The sequence below is a fragment of the Equus caballus genome, chromosome 26, assembly GCF_041296265.1.
Source record: "Equus caballus isolate H_3958 breed thoroughbred chromosome 26, TB-T2T, whole genome shotgun sequence".
NCBI lineage: Eukaryota > Metazoa > Chordata > Mammalia > Perissodactyla > Equidae > Equus > Equus caballus.
This window is the reverse complement of record NC_091709.1, coordinates 43,096,880-43,121,255: the sequence shown is the minus strand read 5'-3', so window position 1 is coordinate 43,121,255 and position 24,376 is coordinate 43,096,880. Positions and strand designations below refer to the sequence as shown.

General features: G+C 39.3%; 1 protein-coding gene across 7 annotated transcripts in view; it reads left to right on the top strand.

The window, feature by feature from the left end:
* The window catches only part of DSCAM (DS cell adhesion molecule), a 690,516-nt gene that overhangs the window by 429,961 nt on the left and 236,179 nt on the right, over positions 1–24,376 (top strand). For all 7 annotated transcript variants that reach the window (XR_011433076.1, XR_011433077.1, XM_023630201.2 and 4 more), the window contains one exon: positions 18,457–18,735. Coding sequence is in view for 5 of the 7 variants with exons in the window: in XM_023630201.2 (XP_023485969.2) it covers positions 18,457–18,735 (279 nt within the window). In the remaining 2 variants the exon portion in view is untranslated. The remainder of the gene's footprint in view (positions 1–18,456; positions 18,736–24,376) is intronic.

The following is a 24,376-nucleotide window of genomic DNA, read 5'->3' as shown; positions in this document are numbered from 1 at the left end:
AATATCTCTGCACTCACATGCCCACAACTATGACAGAGCCCTTTCCTGACCATTCCATGTAGGAAAATCCTACAGAGGGACTCTGGTTGGCATTCCATAGGCCACCAGCCCATTCCTGGACCAGTATCTATGACCAGAGCAATGGGGTACCTGCATAGGCTGCCTGCCTCCACCCACACCCCCATGCCAGGGAGAAGATTGAAAGATCAAAGAAGGAGGAAAATGAAAGCAGCTGACAATACAAGCTGTGTTAAGACAGTGACTTAAAACATGAACAGGGCTCATAACGACTTCAGAATGTGTATTCACTTTACATATTAAAATGTGCTCAATAGAGAAAGGCCCCTGAGCAGGTCAATATTTCAGAAAATAAATTCTATCCAATGGCTAAGAATTCTCTCTAAAACCACCCCCAGGGAGAAGAAGAACCATCTTAGGCAATGGAAGCCAAGCAAAGACCATTGATAGGGAGGGTGGAAGAGAGAGGCCAGATGAAAGGAGGATGTCAGGTGCGACAATCAAATCACAGAGATAAAGAAAGCAGAAAAGTCATCCAGATGCAGGAAGATACTGAGATCAAACAGATCTATGACTATTACAACAGCCATATGAACAAAGCAAGAGACATCCTCGTCTGTCTCTAATAATAGGCTCCTTGATGACAGATCAGATCTCTCAGGAGACCCCACCATGTGAGACTATCACACACTAACAAAAGTTTGATGGGAAAGACTTTAAACAATGGATTTGGGGTCAGCCCCATGGCCAAGTGGTTGAGTTCGTGTGCTCCACTTTGGTGTCCCAGGGTTTTGCTGGTTCGGATCCTGGGCACAGACCTAGCGCTGCTCCTCAAGCCATGCTGAGGTGGCGTCTCACATATCAGAACTAGAAGGACCTACAACTAGAATATACAACTATGTACTGGGGAGCTTTGGGGAGAAAAAGAAAAAAAGAAGATTGGCAGTAGATGTTAGCTCAGGGCCAATCTTAAAAAAAAAAAACAGTGGTTTTGCCAAGAAGCCAGGAATGCAGAACTTGCTCAAAAAATATATGTTGAGTTGATGTTCATCAGATTTAAATTAATTTTTTAAATGTATGTCTGGGCAGAGGAGAGAGCATGTACTTTTTGTTAATCATTGCTTCAAGACATATTTTCTTCTGCTTTAAGGAACATTTTCTAAACCAAATACAGTGTTGGCTTTCAATACTGCAGGATATCCCAGCTTGCTTTTACTTAATTTCATCTTTTCTCTGTAGATAGATGAAACGTAGATACTGAAAGAGGAAAATTGCAGGCTGAGTGGATAGAGTTAAGGATGCATAAGCCAGTGTGGGACTTCCCAGGTGAAAAAATAATAAATTCTGGATTCCTATATGTCAGTTTAGGGCATTCTTTTTTGTGTCTGTTATATTCACATGCATTGCACTCTTACAAAGATATTTAGAGTAATTTGGTTTAAGATACCACTTGCATTTATTGCTTAAAATGACTTCTAACTTTCAATATGTAGTAACAATTATACACTATTAACAATTTTAGCCTTTAATCCGATGTTGTTAGTAAGGTCATAACCAAATTGACTTCTGAACATTTAAATTTGAATTTTAAAATGTTTTGAAATGCAATATATAAATTAAATAACACTCCAGTGGTCAGGGTTAGTAGTCCATCAAAGCTTTTTAAAAATGAATAACCTTTACTGTTTTCAATTATGATAAGAGGAGAGATGAGGAACCAGCTGAATTACAGGAAAAGACTGCGGTTTTTGACTCTCTCTGTGGATCAGGATCGAAAGAAACTCTTTCCCATTTTGTGCATTAAATACAGCTCCATTCCCTTTCCTGTTAGACTACACAGTGAATATTTTACTCAGATGATTCTGGAAGAGCAAATATGATGTGTTAAATGTTAGCTTCCTTTGGAAGTGGGCCCACTTGTTTCCATCAATAATGCTGCAAACTGTGAAACCCATTTTTATCTTGTTTTCAGGAGATTCTTCTTTAACACTGAATAGAGTGGTGTGTGTGTGTATGTGTATTTAGATGACATTTGAAAACAATGCTATTTTTCAGTGATGTCTTTTTTGGTGATAGTCATGACCCTTTGCCTGCTTTGTAGCATATGACTTGGGAAATTTGAAAAAAAACTCAAATTGATATAAATAACATGTTAATTGTTGATAATGCCTGAAACTTAAGCAGTTCTGAAATATCTTAACCAACCAAAAGTCCTCAAATGTGTAGGGAGAAATGAAAGTCAAAAATCCCTTCTTTTGAGGCTAGCCCGGTGGCACAGCAGTTCAGTTAGCACGTTCCGCTTCAGTGGCCCAGGGCTCGCCAGTTCGGATCCGAGGTGCGGACAAGACACCGCTTGATAAGCCATGCTGTGGTAGGTGTCCCACCTATAAAGTAGAGGAAGGTGGGCACGGATGTTAGCTCAGGGCCAGTCTTCCTCAGCAAAAAGAGGAGAATTGGCAGTGGATGTTAGCTCAGGGCTGATCTTCTCAAAAAGAATCCCTTCTTTCACTTCATTTCAATTAAACAAGCAGTGTTATATTTAACACATTTCAAAGCTTTTTTCTGTCTCATTTTAGGTGCCACTTTGAACTTGAACAGTGCCTAATTGAGTGTTCTAATTTCTGGGGACCAACACTGCCAGGGAAGTTAATTGGCTGCTAGATAAAAATGTCACCTTCTGTTTATATTTATGTAAAACTTTATAGTTTACAAAACACTTTCATATGTGTAACCTTGATTAATACTCCCAGTGACTTGGCATGTGGATAAAGTCTAATCAGAGAAACAGAGTAAGGAAGTCGGGAGACTGCTTCAAAGTTGTCCACTGATGTATTCAACACTCGAAGACACATATTTGGGTTCCAATACGACCTCATGGTATGTCTTAGAAAAGTAATTCATACTGCAGTGGGAAGCCAGGTTTGAAGTGAGAAGAAATTAAGGCAAAGAACCCAGGAAGAAAGCTAGTTAAAAAGTCAAGAAAGAAGGTTATGTTTAAAGTTAAGGGCATGAGATATTAAAGGCTTAATTTAAGAGAGAGAGAATTAGTTAAATTGAAGAGATGAACAGGAAGGAATTAATTTGGTGAAGGGGGGTGAGTAAGAACCAAAGATGACTCCAGAATTTCCATTCTGGATGATGGAAAGGCTGAGAGAGGGAACCTAAAATATTAGTGTCTTGGGAAAGTCTTCCGAAGGGTAGGGTTTCGTCTAACGTGTCTGTGGAGCCCCCTCGTGGATTCAGACCATGGGAACTTTGAAAGAGGGATTTGGGGACAGCAGGCTAAAATTAATAGAGGGAGATAGTTGAAAATTTAAGTAGCCAAGAGTGTCTAAGAAACAGCAAGCTTTCAGAATTATATTTTATTGGGTTTTTTCAGTTAATATTTACCAATATGGAGATGAGATGATAATACTGGAAATGCAACGAGAGCAACCACAAATATTCCCTCTTTCATATTTCATTTATTTTTATATTTGTAGCACTGTCTCGTTCTAATTTAAGAGAAATTCGTGTCATATCCTGCTTTAAATTGGAGAAAGGATTAGGTGTCACTGACAGTGTCTCTGACTTTATGGCAGTGACCTTTTGTATTCTGGGGCCTAACTGGGACACTTTCTGCACAATTCGACGTAAAGATGCTGCATCCACAGCGGCTTTTTATTATATGCTGAATCTCATCCATCCTCCTGGCAGTCTTGCAGTCTTGCTGTTGGCGCATTTGGGGAAATGAATGCTAAATGAAAACCAGTGCTGATAATGTGTCTGCTCTCCTCCCATCTCTAGTGAGCGGCTAGGAGCACTGCCTTCTAATGGCATCGTTCTTCGGGGGCTCCTGACAGCTAATGTCATTTGGCCCAGGCAGAGAGAGATACAGCTCTGTGCATGTCACCCACTGCCACTTGCTGACATTTGCTCACTTCCTGTTCCAACCAGAGCACCATCAACTTCCACCAGCTTCCACACCCAACTCTGCCAGGGAGCAAGGGGCCTTCTCTCTTTATCACTTTCACTTTCTTCCACTCTCCATCTCTCTAGCTACTGGAATCCTTTACAGTATCGTTTCTAGAAAACACGGCATTTCAAGTTGTTTTTCTCTTTTAGGTGCCTTATTAAAGTTAAGCAATGTTCAGTGGGTCCTATTTGCTGGGCTCTTATGTGGCCATAAATTTTGGTCATTCACAAAATGTGTATATTGATTTTCAACAATTTCTTAGGGAGTGTATAGTTTCTATGGTGAATAATACAGGAGAAAATAGACGTAGTGGGGAAACATGAAGATAATAATGGTGTGAAATCCTTTTGTGGTAATTTGTGAGTTCAATTGGGATTTTAGATTCTCTTTGTTAGTTTCATATCTAAATGTGGTAAAGAAGGCCAGCGAAGTGGGGGGCTGTCACTGTCCCACCGTCCTAAACTCGTCTGACATGAGGATTCGAGCTCTCAAGCTTCCAGAGAATAGAAATTCTTTGCTTTGGTTAGGATCTCAGAATTGAGCTCCCAACTCAGTCTGAGTACTCTCCTTCTGACAGGATTATCCTGTTGATAGAATGCCTTTCAAAAAACAAAAACAAAAAAGAATGCCTTGTAATTCCTGTTCCATTCTAGGAAATGAGCTGGTACCTTTCTTCAAGGAAACTTTTTGTTAAAAATTTTTAAAAATAATATCTCAAATTAATTTCCTCTAAGTAGAGGAAAAGAAAAGGATTATGTATTGGATTTGTTGTAAAGTCAAAGAATGCAGTTTTCTACTTAGTCAAAATTAAAATTAAGAAATAGTGTTTTGCAATACTTGTTAAACATGGGAACTCAGAGAGAATTAAGCAGAGATGAGAAAGAAAGAATGCTAAGAAAATTACTTACACTTTCCTTGCCTAGCCCATAATCAAACTCTTTGCAAATGCACACGTGTATGTGCACACGTACACACACACACAGGAAAAGACCCTTTGATAGTGCTTAATTAATAATGCCCTGGTAACATTTTAAATCAGAAAAATCAACCCTCAACTGTTTGAAATCATTCAGTAGGACCTTTCATATGAATTGGCACCTAACACTAGTAAATATCAAAATATATAAGTTCAACAGAACTGTGTAGTTTATGCACATATGATATGTGACAAATAATACGTATATTATATTTATATAGGATATATATTTATGCTTATAAATATACATTGTAAATTGTATTTTATATAATTTATATATTATATATTATATAAGTATATATAATAAGTATAGTATAAGTATATATAATATATATATTTCTATAATTATGTATAAATATATTCATCTGAAATACAAAATATATGCATAGGTTAAAATCATGTATAAATATTTATGTGTATTATAGTCACATATGGCTAGGAATAAATAAGTACGTATAATATATGCCTATATACACAAAAATAGATGATACAATGACAGAACCTTAAGGATATAAATGAACTTGGAGTTTGTCTAGACTAGCCTCTCACATGATACTCAACTCAATGGCCCCTCCAGCATACCCGTGTTTTTCAGACTTAGTCTGCACAGGGTCTGTGCAGTGTCCCACGGAGCTCTAAGCCCTTCCTGATTCCTCAAGGCCATGTTCATCAGACAGTTCTTCCTCCTTTGAATACAAATCTGCCTTCTCTAGCTCCTCCCCTTATTTCTGGTCCCTTTAGTCCCTCTAGGGCAGCACAGAACTCTCCCCCTTTTCCATATAAGCTCCCAAATGTGTGCAACAGTGAGCCGCTGTCCTCCTGGCTAGCCATCTCTAACATCCCCATTTGTTCACCTACTTTGTATGCAGGACTGTTCAGCAACTCATTTCCTCTGTGACACTGATGTGTCTGTCTGCTCTCAAAGGAACACAGCCCTCTAGGCATCGTCTAATGTCTAAAAGAGGGCAATGAGAGTGACACCTCCATACTGAAGATAAGTCTTCTTTGTTGTAACCCGTGTCCCTTGGCTGTCATTCCTTTGAGCTCATGAACAAAAACCCCTAAGGGTGCTGCTGACTGGTCAGTTGGGCACTTTGTTTTGTTTTGTCAATATTTGCTATATACCACACCATTATCATCAGTCCATACAAATTCTCTGTTTTGTTTTATTTTAACTTTTTTTTAACCATCCACCAATTCTAATATTCCACCCTGTCCCATAGGCACACTTTTATGTGTACTTACCATATTTATTTCAAAACTCCTTTCTATGCCCTTATTAAGATCTGTATGTAAATACGTACAATAAAAGCATGAAATGTAAACATTTAGGTTGTCCCCCAGCTCTTTGGCTCTGTACGTAATCCTACAATGAATATCCTTATAGATGTGCCTATGTGTATTATTAAATACAGAACCCGGAAGTAGAATTGTTAGATTGTAGAATTTAACTTAATTTCGCTAATGACTGCACAGCCCTCTCCAAAATTCCTATACCTGTTTATGCAGCCACCAGCCATGCATGAGAGGTCACATTTCCCCACCTTTGCCAGTAATTGATGTCATCTGCCGTTCTAATTTTTGCAAATCTAGTGCATGTAAAGTAGTGTTTTATTTTAATTTGTTTTCTCTTCCATCACCACTGAGGATGAGCATCTCTTCATATTTTTATCAGGTATTTGGGTATCTCATTTATGAATTTCCTTTGCCCATTTTGCCGTGTCTTCTTTCTATTTCTTCCTGCTTTGCTATAGTTCTTTAATGTAAATATGAATCTCTTATTACTTAGAAATTGTTGTGAAAATCTTTTACAAGACCATCTCTTGTCTCTTAACTTTGTTTTTGATTGTCTTCATTGAGATCTTGATTAAGAAGGCTCTGAGGTCAGGGAAGATACATCCCTACATTTTTTTCCTACATTTGCTCTATGTTTATATTCCACTGTCCTCAGTTAGGTCTTCAATCCATGCTGAGGGTTGTAGGGGTAGGAGAAGTGGGTGTCTTTCTCTATATATTGAGTCAGTTTTCCTGTATCATTTATTAGATGACCCATGCTATGCACTCTTCTCCATATCCCAAGATATCATGGCTGTGTGGTCAGAGACAATTTTAGTCTGTGAAGTGTATTGAAGCTTTCTCTATGGATGTTTCATATATTTCAAAACGTATTTGTTTTTTCTTACATTTTGGGGTCATAAATTTGAAAATCTGTTGAAATTGGTCAAAACAATTTAATTGACATATAGTGTTGTTGAAATATCATAACTATTTTTTTACACCTTTGAATTCTCTCTGACATATTTAAGCATTTTAAGCATTTGCTCAAAAAATACAGCCACTTGAAATCAGTTATGATTAATAACCAAGCTTATAAAGAGAGATGACCTTTTCTAAGTCAAGGTCATGGAAAATACTTCTCAAGTAAATAAACTGCTCTTGCTAATAATCATTGTAAAGAAGCTGATTGGAAAAAGAAGTTAAGTTTTAAAATGAATGCCAGTATTATAAATCTTCATTATCCTTGTCGTTTAGCCTGGCTTTCATCACTTCCAGTTGGATTCTCATGGTTTTGCTTTTGTCAATAGTCCATATAAACAAAAATAAAGTCCTTCAACCCATCCAGATGAGTCTTTTCTTCACTGCATTAGTAACACGTGAGCTATATTTCAATTTTTTCATGCCATGGTGATTCAAATGGCTTTTCTTTAAATATTAGAGATGCAGATTAGTTTGGGTTCATCAGAAAAATACCCAGTTTTTTTAAACCAGGTCTTCTGTGTAAACATGTTCTTGCCCTCAACCAGGAGAAAAGCAACCTGCCATTCTCCTCAGTCCAAGGTAACTCTAATTAAGTACAGAAATTCTCATAAATTCTAAAGTTGTTCATCATTTTTAAATGTTAAAGAAATTCTATTTCAACATAATGGTTGTGGTTATAAAACATCTTCTATCAGAAGCCTTGAAGAAACATCTCAAAATGATGCAGGGTCCGTGAGCCGAGGAGTTGAAAGAAAGATTTCTTAGACTCTTAAGATCTGGCAGTAGTGCTCTTTTATTTAGAGAATAGTATAGAATAGCATGGGGACAGGACCCATGGGCAGTCAGAGCTTCTGCTGCCTGCATGGGGACAGGACCCATGGGCAGTCAGAGCTTCTGCTGCCTGCATGGGGACACGACCCATGGGCAGTCAGAGTTGCTGGGGCATGGGGAGCTGCTGCTGCCACCACTGGCATGGGGACAGGACCTATGGGCAGGCAGAGCTGCTGCCAGCATGTTGCTGCTGCCGCTTCTGCTGCAAAGTTGGGTGGAGAGTAAGGCTAAATTTAAGTCATAGGTATGTGAGTTATCTCTTTACAAGACAAAGAATATGTAAAAAAGTTAAAATGGTGTCAGTGCCCGTAGGGTCCGGCCATTGGGTGGTCCCACAAATTTTAGATAAGAATCAAACCGGATTGAGTAAATGGCAGAAGTCACCACTTGAATTTTATCCTCAGCTAAAGACAAAGGAGGATTTGGCGGAGCGGGGTGGGAGTGTGGGGAGGGGTGGGGTCAGTTACATGAGGTTGCCAGAAAGTAACCAACTTAAGTTCTTGCCTCTGGCATTAAGAGTTTCTAGAGATAAGGCCATCCCCCTTCTTCCTGGGACAGACAGGGAGGCATCTTTACAGATAGAGGTTTCCCTTAGAAATGTAAATGTTTCCCAACAAAGGGGCAAGCAAATTCCACTCCTCGGAGCCTGCTTCTCATCTGTAGTTTTAAATTAAGAAGGCTAAAAATCCTCGTCACTAGGACTAAGGACTAGAATCCACCCCCTTCCTTCCACCATATCCCACTGCAGGCGTCTGGTTGACGATAAGATAGGTGAGTCACTTTTCTTGAAAGCCCCTTAGAAGGAGATGCTGAGTGTTAGTTCTAGTGTTTTTATCCCCAAATTCCAGGCGGTTCGTCTTTTTCCTTCCTTATGTCTAACCTGTGTCTTTCTAGCTCATGAAAACAACAGTTTCTGTTTCTTTTCACTGTAATTCTACATTATGCCCTTAAGGATTTTTTTCTTCCTCGAATGTTTTAATTGCGTTTTCTCCCATGGACTTAATTTTAAGCAATTTTTGAAAAAAAAAAAATTATTTGTCTTTACTTTCTATTTATGTTGTCATATTTATGGCTCTACAGTCCTCACAATCTGGTCATCCAAATATCTTGTTTAACCACCACTGTAGAAGAGTTAGCTACTCTTACTCCTGATTTATTCCAGAGTTACGCTATTTTTATGTCAACCGTGCTACTCTGTTGGCTGGTAGTCAGCTTATGAGCCCTGTGCTTTAGGCCTCACCTACTGGGAACTCTTTGGCCAGAGTGTGTAGTGTGCATACGCGCTTGGGCATTTATCCATGTGTGTGCGTTTGTTTATATTTGCCATGCTTTCATGTTTTTCTGAGTTGAGTCTTCGGGGTTCCTTGAGTTCTAATTCTGGTATTAGCACTGAATTCTTCCTCATTTTAGTTCTATTTCACATATATTTGAGCTTGTGAATAGGCATAATCCCATTTATTTAGAATAAATTAAAATATTAAAGGCAAAATTTCAGTTCTGGACACTGCCTGAAATTAGGACAGCTAAAGGGGTAAAAACAAACAAACAAACAAATAGACAGATATATTTTTAGGGAATGAGCAGCAATCTTACAATTAAACTTTCAAACTATTTTTTCCCTGCCTCTAGCATCCCTTTCCATTCTCCAGAATAGGAAGAAACTGTTAATCATGTACAGAGAGGTCTTGTTAAAAGAGAACCCAGCACACATATTAATTGTCTTCAGGTCACAACCCAAAATGAATAGAAGCAACATGGATGGAGGGATGGAGTATGCAGAGGCAATGTTACAAACAGACTTGCTTTCCTTATTAATAGTAGATCAATTTTTCACTCTACGCAAAGCAAACTTGTGGTTGTTTCTCCAGGAAGCAGTCTCGGAGAGGGCGTTTAGTGTGCAAGGTGTTTATCAGGGAGTGCTTTAACCATCAACATCTGTGGAAGGAGGGAGCGGGAGAAGGATTGGGCACAGGGAGAAGGTGAGCCATAATGCAGGTTGATAATGAAAGGCGCCACTTGACATCACCCCCAGAATCTGGGGCACGTGTCCTTTCTTGAAAAGGAATCTGGGCCACATGTCTCCAGGTACGTCAACGACTCCTGCCACTTACATAGATGTCAAACAGCTATAGATGTGCATCTTAAACACTTTTGCCTAAAAATTTTTTCCTTAAATTGCCCTCATTTTATATAATGACATTAGCCCAACATTTCAAATAAGAAATGAAAATGATCACAGTGTATGACAAGTCGCATAATTGGACTAGACTTTTGTCATCAAAACAATTTTTAACTCAAAGAATCCTTTTAGTTCTTTGATTCCTGTGATTTTTTTAATTTATTCAGGTAATATCTGCAGCTACCATTAGTGAGATCGAGTAATAATAGGTCACTGCCAAGAGATTGGGGTCTGTAAGAGGCCCTGTGGACAAATAATGATAGCACACAGCAGGAGGCAGCAAATGTCTTGAGAAAAAAGCAGCAGGATGAGAAACAGAAAATATCTCAATAGGCTGTGGGTAGACAAATAACAAAAACACTGGTTTTACAACAACACCGTCAAAGAAATATGCATGAGATGTTTTAGAAAGAGAGAAGGTGGGCAGCTGGCCAATTCTGGGGGTGAGGTAGAATAGAAAGTCTGGAGTCAAAAAAAATGGTTTCCAAGAGAAACTAAGTTGAGTCTCAAAGGGATCTGGAACCTGAAAAATTCTCCCAAACAGGTAACAACTGAGTTGAGTTTTCACACTGTTAGATGGTAGGGGTGAGAATGGAGCCAGAGTAAGGCATGGGGACAGAAACAGGGCCAAGGTTCAGTCCTTCAGAGTCAGAGTCAATATGGCTGAAACAAAGAATCCTCACTGTAGGCAAATAGTATGACTCGGCTTACAGATAGGTGTCAGATCTTGCAGCCTTTGGTACTTCCTGCTTGATCCTAAAGGCAGGGAAGGGATTGAAGCAAAGAGACATACTCACACTGGTGTTTCAAGAAAATTAATCTGGTGGAGGTGTGTAAGATGGATTGTATTGCAGAAAGAGTAAAAAGAAACTAGGAAGATCGGTTCAAACACAACTGAAGAAGTTTTAGTAAAAGTTGATGGTAATGTGTTTGGGGAAAAAAAGGAGCCAGATGCAAGAGATATTGAAAAGTGGAGTAGATGAGACACAGCAGCCCCCGGAAAGTGGTTGAAGATAAAGAGGGATGTTCCCCTAGGAACACTTTTATTATGCTAGGCTTCTGGCTGCTGGGAGATTTTGCCAGCACTAGTAGGAAGAGAGAATTGAAGATGAAGGTTAGATTAAGGGAAACGTGAGACACTTGGTTTGAGATGCGAGGTACTTCTGGGACCTGGAGATGAAGATATTAGCAGACAGCTGAACAAGCAGGCACGAAGCTTGGGAAGGAGTTTTTGGTTGAAAATGTGGATTAGGGAATCAAGGGCGTTGAACTGACAACTGTAACAGAATGGGTAGATGAGATCATCAGGGAAATAGAGGAAGGAAGCAAGGCCAGGCCAGGGCATCGAGGTATTAATAATGTTTCCATTAGTATGTGATTAGTAAGGAGCGCACAGTCTCCACTTGAGTTGCTGAACTACTTATTTAAGGTTTTTAATCTCAATCTTACTTGGTATGAATTTTTCAAATGAGGGAGGCACCCATGCTCATTATCCCTTCTCCATGGATCTATGAATTCTTACAAACTCTTTTAAAACACTTGTCTGTGTTTTATAAATACCCATAAGAAAGCAGAGATGGTGACAACATTTATTATTCCTGAGAATAATAATAATTCCTGCTGATCCACTTAATTAACTTAGACATAATTTCAAATCATATCTACCACATAAATATTGTGTAATTCAATTCTAATAATTGAAATAAACCTAACACCTCCAATTGGCTATATTGGACTCTTTACTGACTAAAATAAGGGTGATAATTCTACATAGAAAACATAGCATGCATTGAGATACAACACCAGAAAAGGAAATAGTTCCAAACCATTGTAAGAATTACAGTGCGATCTGAGAAAAGATGTCTTGTATCACAGCAGTATCTACAGCAGATGATATTCTAACGGTAGTAGGTCAAGCACGCAGGGTCTGCAGGTGTTGATGCTCACCTTGAGTGAGAACTGTGAAATTTGTGAAATCTACTTGATTTTGCTTTTTTGTTTGTTTTTAATTGTAGACAGTCCTTCAAGTCATGACAGATTTCCTTGAACCTGGGACTTTCTGAAACTAGGGTTAATATGGGTGATTTGGTCCCACTGTTTTTTTCTGCCATGAAGAAAAATCTTTCTTTATAATTTAGAACGTGGCCAGAGCTGAGTAGCCTCCGAACCTCTGGTTTACTGTCTTTGCTTATAACACCTGTCTTAAAAGAATGCTAAGCCAAATGGATTCTTCTTGCTTGAGCAAGCCTTAAATTCACAGCTAAATGCACCCAAACCTCCCACTTACCTCAGCCACAGAAATTTAAATGTGGCATTTTCAATCTATAGCTAAAGAAAAATAAATACTTTTAACATGTTTAATTTTTTATGTTTTGCATGGTTTGGGCTGTTGCAAATATGCCCAAGATATAACTCCCCAAGGAAATCTTAGAGATGGACCCAAAAGTTGTCCCCACCACACCACAGGGGCAATGACTTACTCCTTCCCTGTCCTTCCCACCCAGCGGCAGGCCAGGGTCCACCCAGATGGCTCACTCTTGCCTTTTATTCCTAGATTGATGTTTGGCTGTCAGTTAATATGAGATCATATTGAAGCCCGCGGGGAGCTTACAGTGAGAGACCGAGAATGGCTTCCAGAGGAGCCCCCGTTTACGCGGGCATGCTTAAGCCTCTGGTTTCTTTAGCACTTGTGGGCTTCAAGGATGCCCTTCTTATCCCCTGCCTCATGCCCTGCTGAGTCTCAGCCTCATGCTCTTCCTCTTCCAGCAGGCACAGGCCCCAGCAGCTAATTCATGGTGAGCCAGGAGCAGCTCTGGCTGCTGCTGGCCTGAAAGTTGCCCGGCTCAAGAGAACAAGCTCACACAGCAGCTCAGTTAGCACAGATGGTTATATCTGAAAAAGCAAAGTCTTGACTTTAGCTCCCCAACTTGCCCCACCAGTAGGGGGAGAGATGGCTCCATGGAACCACTAGTCCAATTCGTGGGCCCCTACCCTCATTGGGCTATGAAATGGAGCCTCGTCTTTGCCCCTATCATTTCATCATTATTATGTACTGGATGTAACGCCCTTTCTACTCATAGCTTCAGGATTGTCTAATGATCAGAGTGTAAACACATGTTCATCACCTTTAAAAGGTATTTTCAAAAACTAATATGCAATTAAGATGCACGAGGCACTGTTTATTCCACTCGTTGTGGGAAATAAAAAATAAAAACTCCTTACATCTCCTGCCTCCTGGGTCACTCTACTTATGGAAATAGATATGAATATAGATGACAATACAAATGTGAGTCATACTGTGATACATTCCATTATAGAATCTTGAGAGGGTGGAATAATTTAATAGTGCTGTGTGCTCAGAGTGCAGACCTATATCACACAGGGTCAGTAATCTACAATTTTGGTATCTAAAGCATGTTGCAACGTAGCAGAATTGGACAAATAACCAGTCTTATGGGTGGAGAGACCATTGAGTGATGTACTTGACTCACAAGTTGCACATGCTCACCAGCCTCATGGCTTTAGAGCCACAGCTTGTGTCTCCGTGGACAGCACAGAGCTATTAGCCTGGGCAGGTCCCGGGCATGTCCAGCGTGCATGTGAGTGCCTGAGATGGGTAGGTAACTGGGACTGAGCTCTCAGAGATGGGCCGTAGGATTGCATTTCTGTAACGAGCAGGATTAGCAGATGCAATTTTTGGAGACTTTGAAGCAGGTAAGATGTTACAAACAAGAAAACTTTCCTAAAGGGTGAGAAGAAAGAGCTTGTTAGACAGAATGGCGACAAGGAGCTGAAAAGATGAAAATATCCATTGCTGTAACTCATATGACTTTGGCTTGAGGAAGGGTCTTTGAGGAGTCTGAGACCAAGAGCTGACGACCTGAGAATCATATGGAGGCTCACGGGGTTAAATGACCACTAGAAAAGAGATGACAAATTGTGGAACTGATGAAATTGTATACGGCAATGCAAACAAACCTCAGTATGTCTCAACGTTCATGTACTGTATTTGATTTTTACCAGCGAATTATGAAATTTGGGACAAATAAAAAGTTAGGAAGAGGGAAGACAGAGCTAATTGAGCAGCCTCAATGTGGCACCTGGGCTCTATGCCTAAGCCCTTCCTCAACCCTCTCACGATTTGTGTTTCATTGTCACCATTTTGCTCATGGAGAAATAGAATCAGAATTAAAGAACCTGGAATCCAGAAGACACCAGCTAGTCACCCAAGATTGACTGACACCTCACTCATGTTTCTTTCAACATGCCGTACTCCTCTTGGGGGAGAAAATAAAAAATCTTTTTTCCCCTATGAAGAAGAATATACAATTAATTTTTGAGGGAGAAGACACAGAGCTATATTAGCCTGACAACATTCTTGTTAAGGATTTAGAAAGAATAAGAGTCTAAATTAACGTTTGGCAGCATTCAATGGCTCTGAACTGACTCAGAGAAAGGAACTCCCACCCTTGTGGAGAATGAAATAAACAAACCTGGTAATAAGTGACATTTAGCAGATATTTACATACTTTGCATAGAAAGGTTATATCAAAACCTATTGCAGGTCACATTCAGAACTTCTGCTCCTGTAATATTACAAGCTGTCACTGTCAACAAGATTCAGAGAATTTACCCTAAAATGTGATATAATGAGCCACATGAAATAAGTGGTCTGTCTTAAACAGGTGATTTGGTTTTACCAAAAACCATTACAAGAGTTTTTGAATCACTTGGTTTACTTTTTGCCTCCAATTTATACCTTATGAATATAAAATATAAGATTTTGCACCTTTTAGAAAATTTCTAAGCATTTTATACAGCAGACTTAGGCTTCGTGACTGAAGCCAGGGAGGCAGCATATGTGGTGAGAAGTAATATGCTTGGCAAATAGATCTGATGATTAAGTTTGCATTAAAAAAAATGCATTCTGATGTAATGTGCAAGCAAAACAACAAATAACAAACCTGATTTTTGATACTATTCTGGGAAAATGACTTTTCCCTCTAATTAAATCCTTCCTCTTATCATGAAAATTTTTATTTTAACTATTTTGGATAGTTTTTACTTTGTAAATATGTTTTAAAATATTTTAGAGATATATTTTTTTACATTTAGTATATAAACTATAACTCATGATTCAGTCTTATTTATGGACTATGATTTTTTATTAATTACAAAAAAGCTGGCTATTAAGGACAGCGTGCCCCAGCACAGAAGGTGCCCCACCTGCTGTGAGCGTTGCCTTCTGTCTATTCTTTACAGTTTGCTATCAGTATCTTGCCCTCTTGGCTTGCCAACTGTGGCTTCTTACTGAGCCCTCATCAGTGTACCTGAATTCTCAGCATCTGGTTTAGCCTAAAAAATGAGATAGCTAAGAGTGCTGTGACACTGAAAAGATGACATTCCAAGCAAGGGATTTTCCTTTGAGTGACTTGTGTGAGCATGAGTGCATCAGTTTTCTGACGTTTGTTTCCCCTGCATTAGACGCAACAGTCTTCACTTTCAGCAGTGTTGACGTACGCTAAACTTTCTGAAATTTACTTCTGTAACTATACTTATATTCCTTAGAATTCAACAAACAAATGAATTATAGATATTTTGGAGTTATAGAAAGTACAGGTTTTGCTTCCATTTTCTTTTCTAACTCTGATTTCTCTGTAGTTACTTCTTTCCTCTGTTCTTGAAAAACAGTACGCACACCTCCTTTCTCTAGCCTACAACTTTCTGCTGCTGTAAGAAGACATTCTTACTTTGAATAATTAGTGACAGCCTACACCTTATGTTGTTTTCTTGTTAAATTGATTGGTCAAAAATGTGCTATGTCTTACCTTTCTTTCTTGATCTGGGGAATGGAAAGTAAGTCCTTACATATTTCTTCTTCCTATTATAACTGATAAGAGAAATTGAGTCCTTTCCCTTAACCAATAATCTTGCAATTTAACTGTTTTGATTTTTCCTCATTGTAAAGGCTTATGAAATAGAACCAATGCTAAGAAACTGATTCAGTTGCCTGCGAACGTTTGTGAGCCCTGTGCTGACACACTCGCTCCTTGCAGCTGCACTCTTGGTCCTACCAATAGGGAAACTGAAGCACAGAGCAGGGTTAATAATGTTAGTTAGTAGCACAGCTGAACTTAAACCCACACAGCCTGGCTCCAAAGTTCTTATCTTAGAAAAACCATGCGCAATATATATAACGAGCACCAAGCCAAGTGGGTGCCTAGAATTGTCTGAGTAGACTGACAACCAAGTTTCTGTGTGTAAGAAGCTAACGAAGAGGAAATGTGTGTATTTTTATTTTTAAAAAGTCGTATTATTAAGTGTTAGTAATATTTGCATATATAATAAACACTTATGTCATTTGGGGTAACATTTAGAGAAATGCAAGCAACTCGGCTAAAAGTTGGCACTCTCCCCCCCAGTGTCAACTATAAATAATCACAGTTGAATCCAATTTTTAAAGCAAATTAATCCAGCTTTTCTTTCTACCAGCACCAGGTAGAACTTCACCCTGAGATCTTCTTTTCTTAGCGTCAGGTCAACTCAGTGCAGACCCAAAGCTCCAACTTTACACTGAGAAGCCACAGCAGATTTGACATTGAATGCACTTGGTACCTTCAGCTATTTTTCTTTGTTTGTTTGTTTGTTTCTCTGGTTAAGACCTAACTTGAGCCATCTGCTTACTCGTTCTTCTAACTCCAGCTGTATTTGCAGTTCTAACTCCCAACCACTCTGGGAAGCTTATAGTAGTAATAATAGTAATATTAAATAACGGAATAGCCATGGCTACGGCTCTCTTGATATCCACTGCATATGACTATGCCTGAAAGCTCCACTGGGCAGAGACTGGTGTATTATGGTCACTGTGGTATGCCCAACACACAGTGTTGTCAAACACAGGTGCTCAATACACACTTCTTGAGTGAATCAATGAATGAGTGGTTTCCATTCAGACTTTTCTCAGCTGGATCTCTTATATCTCTCCCGAGCTGATAATTGAAATGAACCTATAGTTGATTTAATGAACAAAGTGAGTAGACATTCTGCTATTTTCTAACTTCATTCTGTAAAATTTCCTAGTATAATGTCTGGTTTATATTAGGTCATTGAGTGCTTAATAATCTTAGTTTGCAATCTTGCTTATTTCCAAGCCCCCGCAATAAAATAAACAAGGTCTGAGCCCTCACTCTACAATGAACTAGTTTTATGACCAAGGGCAAAGTAACATCTTTGAGTCTCAGTTTCCCCATCTACAAGGTGAGGCTAAGAATAACCACCCCATAGGCTGATAGGAAGAGCATGTTGATAACTTGCCTATGACTCTATAATTAATAAGTAACAGGTAGATTTCAAACTTGGCTCTCTGGCCCCATTTTAAGCATCTTATGATGCTGTTACCCTGTGAGGCCATCTAGGAAGTAGCTGAGAAAGAGTGGTCTTGGGGCAAGAAAGATAAATAAGAGTTTATCATGGAAATTAAATCTGGAAAGAGCTTTTCAGACTGAGCTTGGCCCTTTCGGCAGCTGGCCAAGCTGAAGGTTATAACCTTGTCCTCATTAGCAACACATCTCAGCACTCAGAAAACTGGCCATGGACCAGTTCATAATTTAAGGTTATGTATGCAGAATGTGTAAAATTGAGGGGTATCGAGTAAAGATGTGATTATCTTAACATAAAATAAATCTTTTTAATTAACATTTGCTATTAGTTGGATGTAAAAAAAACGTTTAACATAATAAAAATGTAGTCTCTGCTTCTTCAACAGGCTTAAAGTGTGTCTATTAATAAAGGATGAAACAGATTGAAGGGAGAACAGAAATTGTAGTGCTAAAATTAGTGACGCAGGAAAGAAATGTCCTCTTGTACACATCATGGTTAAAAGCTTCTAAGGGAAAACCAAACCCAAACCCTCTTTCACAGTATTTACACTGAAGAGCATAGAGTCTGAAATATTTTATTTCAAAAATAGTTATTGAATTTTTTAAATGTTTATCGAAATAGGTTAAGCATATATGCTAAAGTACATCAAGCCATGCTTTTCATTTAGAATGATGAGAAAATTCAAATAACAGGAGCACAGTTTCAAATCTTCTACTGGCTCATATACTGATATGCTACAGCGATGATTGCATGACTCCTTCAATGTCATGCAAATGGGTTAAAGGAAAAGACAATGTAGTATATTGACGCAGTTCCTTATCATCTTTTCTCTGTTACTTTTCTTTTCTTTTCTTGCAGTTCCACCTTTTATCCAACCTTTTGAGTTTCCAAGATTCTCCATTGGACAGCGGGTCTTCATCCCATGTGTTGTGGTCTCAGGGGACTTACCCATCACCATCACCTGGCAGAAGGATGGCCGGCCAATCCCAGCGAGCCTCGGGGTGACCATTGACAACATTGACTTCACAAGCTCCTTGAGGATTTCTAATCTATCCCTGATGCACAATGGGAATTACACCTGCATAGCCCGGAATGAGGCAGCGGCTGTGGAGCACCAAAGCCAGCTAATTGTGAGAGGTAGGGAGAGAGACATGGGATGCGTGACATTGAGCAATCAAATTCAACAGCACTCACAGATGGCGTTGGCTTGAAATATTATGAAAATAGCTAGAGTTCATGGAATTCACTGTTATTCCGTTAAAAAAAACACAACTCTAGAAACCAACTATGAACTTCCCTAAACTGCAAGCCAAGGTTTTATTTACCTAAAATTTGAAGTTTCAAAAAATCAGCAGTGAAGAAATGTGTGAATGAGGAGGTGAGAGCCATAGGACTTAATACGTGATATAGGGCTTTCCTGCATTAACCCAATGATTTTTTGAGGACCAAAGTCCATTTGCTCTTGCTGTATTGTATCTATTTTATATAGCACTTTTTATAGTATTAGCATTTAGGTTGATGGTTTTAAAAGGTAATATTTGTCAAAGCCGTATGTCACAGTTCTTCTAAAGAGTGAAAAATAGCTTTTTGTATTTTTTGCTTTAGTTTTAGAAATGTGGTTTTCTTTGTTCCTCTCTTCTGTTTAGCATTAAATCTCTCATCATTTGGAGAAGTTGTTGCAGCATTTATTAAATTAAGCAAACCTTGGTAATGTTAATGAAAAAAGTTTTAAATAGGGTCGTTTAACTTGTAGAAAACATTGGCAAGAGTCTCAGTACTCCTAAAATGTAAGCATCGGTCTTGTTTCAAATCTCTATTCAAGTCACCAAATTCCCATTGAGGATCATACTCCTCATCTGCAAAAAGAGCAGCTAGTGTTCTCGAAAGTCTGCTGAGCGTAGATCTTCTGTGCTTTTATGATTCCCCAAGAGCTATATGAGTTAATCTGCATTACGATATTCACCCACATTGCAAAAGTGGCAGTGTGAAATTAAAGATTTATATTAATGTTGATTATTTGCAGTTTAAAATTCCCCAACATTGGGTTCTCAGTGTAATCATTGGGAGGTGAAGATTTCCATTATCTTCAGGATAGTCAACAGATCTGAGTAGACTTTTTTTTTTGATGAAGAAGACTGGCCCTGAGCTAACATCCATTGCCAATCTTTCTGTTTTTGCTTGAGGAAGATTGTCCCTGAGTTAACATCTATGCTAATCTTCCTTTATTTTGTATGTGGGACGCCACCACAGCATGGCCTGATGAGCAGTGTGCAGGTCTACACCAGGGATCCGAACCCCCAAACCCAGGGCCGCCCAAGTGGAGCATGTGAATTTAACCACTATGCCACTGGGCCAGCCCCAGAGCAAACTCTTTCTTAAGCAATAGAATCCCATGTCCTTCTTTAGTCCTTACATCTTGTCCTCATGACACCTCTCCTTCGTTTCTGACTGAAAAGTAATGCACTTTCTATCTATTTGCAACAACAAAAAAAGTGAAGCATACTTAGAATTCAATACTTTATATTTGTGAAGTAGATTTTCCCTGAGAGAACAAGTAAGAAAATATATCTTCGGTTAGATACAAACTAGAGATACAAATGATATTTTTCTTTCTGCTTTGTGCTCTGAGTATCAGCATTGGGATATATGAATTTTTTCTCATTTTTTGAAGATAAATCAAAATGAGAGCCAACCTAGTATGTGTTTCCCACACATTTTCTTATAAGAGGAATTGGCTCTGACTATCGTTGGTGAAGGGCAAAGCAGGGCATCAGCCTGTCCCCTATGCAATCCGCTCTGAAGGATCCAGGTCGGAGAACAGAAATGCTAGATAAAAATGTACACAAGCATTCTGTGTATCACTTGCCTTTTCAGGAAAGGCAACTGGACTTTTCTGACCAAGCCAAAGGTCAGATGAACTGAGATCGAGCCTAGCCATTTGGGATGATGTAGTTGATCGCAATCTGATTAATGGCTCCATGTGGTGGTTCTTCAAATATGTTCAATGAGCTTCTGTGAAATTAACATTAAATCACCAGTTAGATGATATAATGCTGAGGAAGGAACTGTGTCTCACAAGCAGGTCAGTGGCTGGAGACATAGGCAAGGACAAGATAATGTGGGTTAGAGTATGTGACCCATGGCTTACACTGGCAGTGGACCAATGATCGCCCTAACGTCATGCTCAATTGCGTGACCTTGGCATTAATGAAGCCACTTGGAGGGAAAGTACTGGACTTAATGACAAAACATACCTGCCATTTGGTTCCTATTATTGGCTCTGTGCCACTGAGGGGAAAGCTGCCAACACAATGATTTCCTATCTGTGATTTCAAAGGAGGTCAATTTTCTCACACTTGTTTATACCTTATGATGGATCTGTTGTTTCCGGCTTTTAATGATGAGCTGCCATATAGCAAAATAAACACACTATTTAAAAGGTCTCTAGCTGACCTCTATTTGGCAGGAAAAACAAAAATTATACAAGGCCACTATCTTGTTGCCATGTTTACTGATCCAATTTTTGATGCCATATTCATGTTACTACTTTACTACATTCATCCATTCATTCTTCCAACAAATATTTATTAAGCACCTATTTTATAATATGTTCTGAGTGCTTGGGGTACAGTGGTGGTCAATACAGAGATACCAAGTCCATGCTCCATAAAACTTAGATTCCAGTGGAGGAGAGAGACAATGAACAAACAGACACATAATGTCACATATCTATATGCGGTATGAAAAATAAGGCTTAGTAAGAGGATTGAGAGTGATAGGGATGGGAATGATATTTTAGGTAGGACGGACATGGTAAGCTTCTCTGAGGAGTTTTTTGAGCAGAGACTTGACGAAAGTGAGGGGGTAACTCACAGGAGTGAGTTCCAAGCAGAGAGACCAACAGGTACAAAGACCTTGAGTCAGAAGTGAGTTTTGCATGTTTGAAGGACAGCAAGAGAACAATGGGCTCACTGTTCACTAAGGGACAAGCGAAAGGTTTGAAGGCAGGGGCCAGGTCATCTATTCTGAGTGTGAGGGAAGCCATTGGATTTTAGTTTCCAGTGTCATAAATTAAATCTTAGCTAGACTTTGATTGATTACTGTCTTAACTAAATGCCATCCAGTAGAGAATGGCAATATTTATCTACACAGCTGTCCCCCTCCCAGCACCACCAGATAGCCCCCAGTTTTACCTTCAATAAAACTGAATTCCTGTCCCTGTTGACAGCTAGGGAAACCTACATCCATTCTTTGGAAATATATAGCTACACAGAGGCCATGAATTCCAAATAAAAAACACTGGACTCCATCTAAGATTGAAAAATACCTGACCTGTTATAAACATACCATTCCTCCCTTAAAAACAGCAAAAATAATTCTTCCCTTTAATAAATAGACTGAGCCAAAGATCACTGTATGTTAAACAACCCTCATTTTAGGCATCATTAACAGGAAACTCTCTCAAAGAGATTTCTTTGAGTCTTCAGATGCTGTCACACTACATAGGTTCCATGATAGGATTGGGGTATTTTAGAACATATATATCTCAAATTATACTTTGGCAGGGGAGAGGTCAAGGGATAATGTGCATGTAATTATGATTCAGACAAATGTATGGCAGTAATGGTCTACATTGCCTTTTGGGGACGTGACATCATTATTTGGTTGGACATATTCCTTCCATCTCTTTAATCACCCTCCTGCCCACTGGAAAAGTATCTCTATTGGAAAGCCAACTAGATTGGCAAATATGCTCACTAAAACATACCAAATAAAGTGTTATGCAAATAAAAAGGAAACCAAAATATAATTTAGAAAAAACAAACCAGCAATTTTGGAGAATTACAACCCAGACAATATAGAGTATTCAGTCTTTAGGTCCTATCATGAGTTTTGGCCCAAATTGCAGTAATCCCAATGGCTCTGCATCCTTCTACCTCCAGTTCTGTATCTCCGTGGCCAGAATCCTCCTATAGTGTCCTCTGATTTCTTCCCTCAGATGCTGCTTCTTGGTTTATCCTACTCAAAGACCTTGGACATTGGCATCACTCTGATCTGAGTTGTTAACTTGGCCATGCTACTTTGGACAAAGTCTATTTCCCGATTCTTTAAAACTGGGATAATAATATCCATTTATTCATTTGTCCATTCAACATATATTTTCAGAGTGCTTTCTGTGTTACAGTACTGTGTGACAGTACTGTGATTGCTTGGGGTACAATGATCTGCAAGGGAAGAATGGTTCTTGTTCTCACAGGATGTACAGCCAGATGTGGAAGACGGGCAGTTAAACCAGTGATACCAAACAAGTGTGGTAAAGGCTATGACAGGGTAACACTGGGTTCTGTGGAGGCACGTAATCTCATCCGCAGCATCAGAAAAGCTGTCCCAGACTAAGTGGGATTTGAGCTGAGATGTAAATAATAATAATTTATAATTCATTAAAGAAAGAAATGCATAAGCATGTGTGAAGATTGAGTACCAAGAGTGATTGTGGGGAGTGGAGAATAGATAGGATTTTAGAATGGCTGGAGCAAAGACTGCAAGAGGGGAATCTCAAGAGGTAAAGCTGGAGACTTAGGACCCATATCAATCAACCTAGGACCCAATCATAAAGAGCCTTCAAACTCTTGTGAGAGTCTGCACTGTATCAAGGGACAATGGGAAAGCACTGATGATTTTAATCAGAGAATTCACATCATAGAATTTATGTCTTAGAAGGATTCTTCAGGCCACTGTGTGGAGAATGGATTCAAGTGGGACAGTAGGTGGCAGGTATACTAGTTAGGGATATATTTCAGAAATCCAGATAAGAGCCAATTTTGGCCTTGTCTCAGGTTAAGTCCTTCTGAAGCAGAGGGTGAGGTATAGAATTGGCTGCAGATCACTTGTTTGAGATGGAATTCCTGGATCCCAGAGTGAAAGAGTGGGGGAAAATGAGATCAGAAAAAGAGGGAAAAATCAATAAAAGTTCATTTAATGAGCTAGTTGCTGCTGTGGGCAACTGGGGCTCATTGTTTCTGGGAACTCTCTGAGGAATCACGTAGAATAGTGGTTCTCACAGCATGGTCTCTGGACCAGCAGCCTCAACATCACCTGAGAGCTTATTAGAAAGGCAGAATCTTGGATCCCACCTCAGACCTACTGAGTCAGAATTTCTGGGGATGGATTCAGTAATTTGTATTTTAGTCAGTTCTTCAGGTGATTCTGATAGTCTCTAATGTTTGAGAAGCACAGGCATTGAACATGCCTCAGAATTGACCCATGGGATGGGAAGCTGGAGAGGCAGGGCATTTATCCCAACTCTGGTCCCTCATTGGTGGAAGACTGTCTCCCACATTTCTGGGTTGCACCCATGAAGGTGAATAAGCGTTTGTGACTTCAGAGGAGGCCCTGAGACAGCAAAGAGACACTCATGCTCTTGCTGTGGTATCCTGGCAAGGTGCGTGGAGCCATCCAAACTAGGTGTGCTGAAACCAGATAAATGGAGAACGTGTGACACTTCACCACACACTGTCTACCCATCATGAGTAGGGCATGGCAGTGAAAATGAAGAGAATTTGAGGATATGTGATACGTTTCCAAGGAAGAATCATCAATACTTGATATAAGGAGATGAAAGAGGGGCATATGAAAGATAATTCTAGACTTTATGGGCCATTTCAATTTGTAATTACCTTATACCTAAAATATGTCAATGGTTGTTTCCCATGTAAACCTCTATGATCAGTTTTTAATAACATCCCTTTGGATTAGAACCAAATTGAGGGGAAGGGTC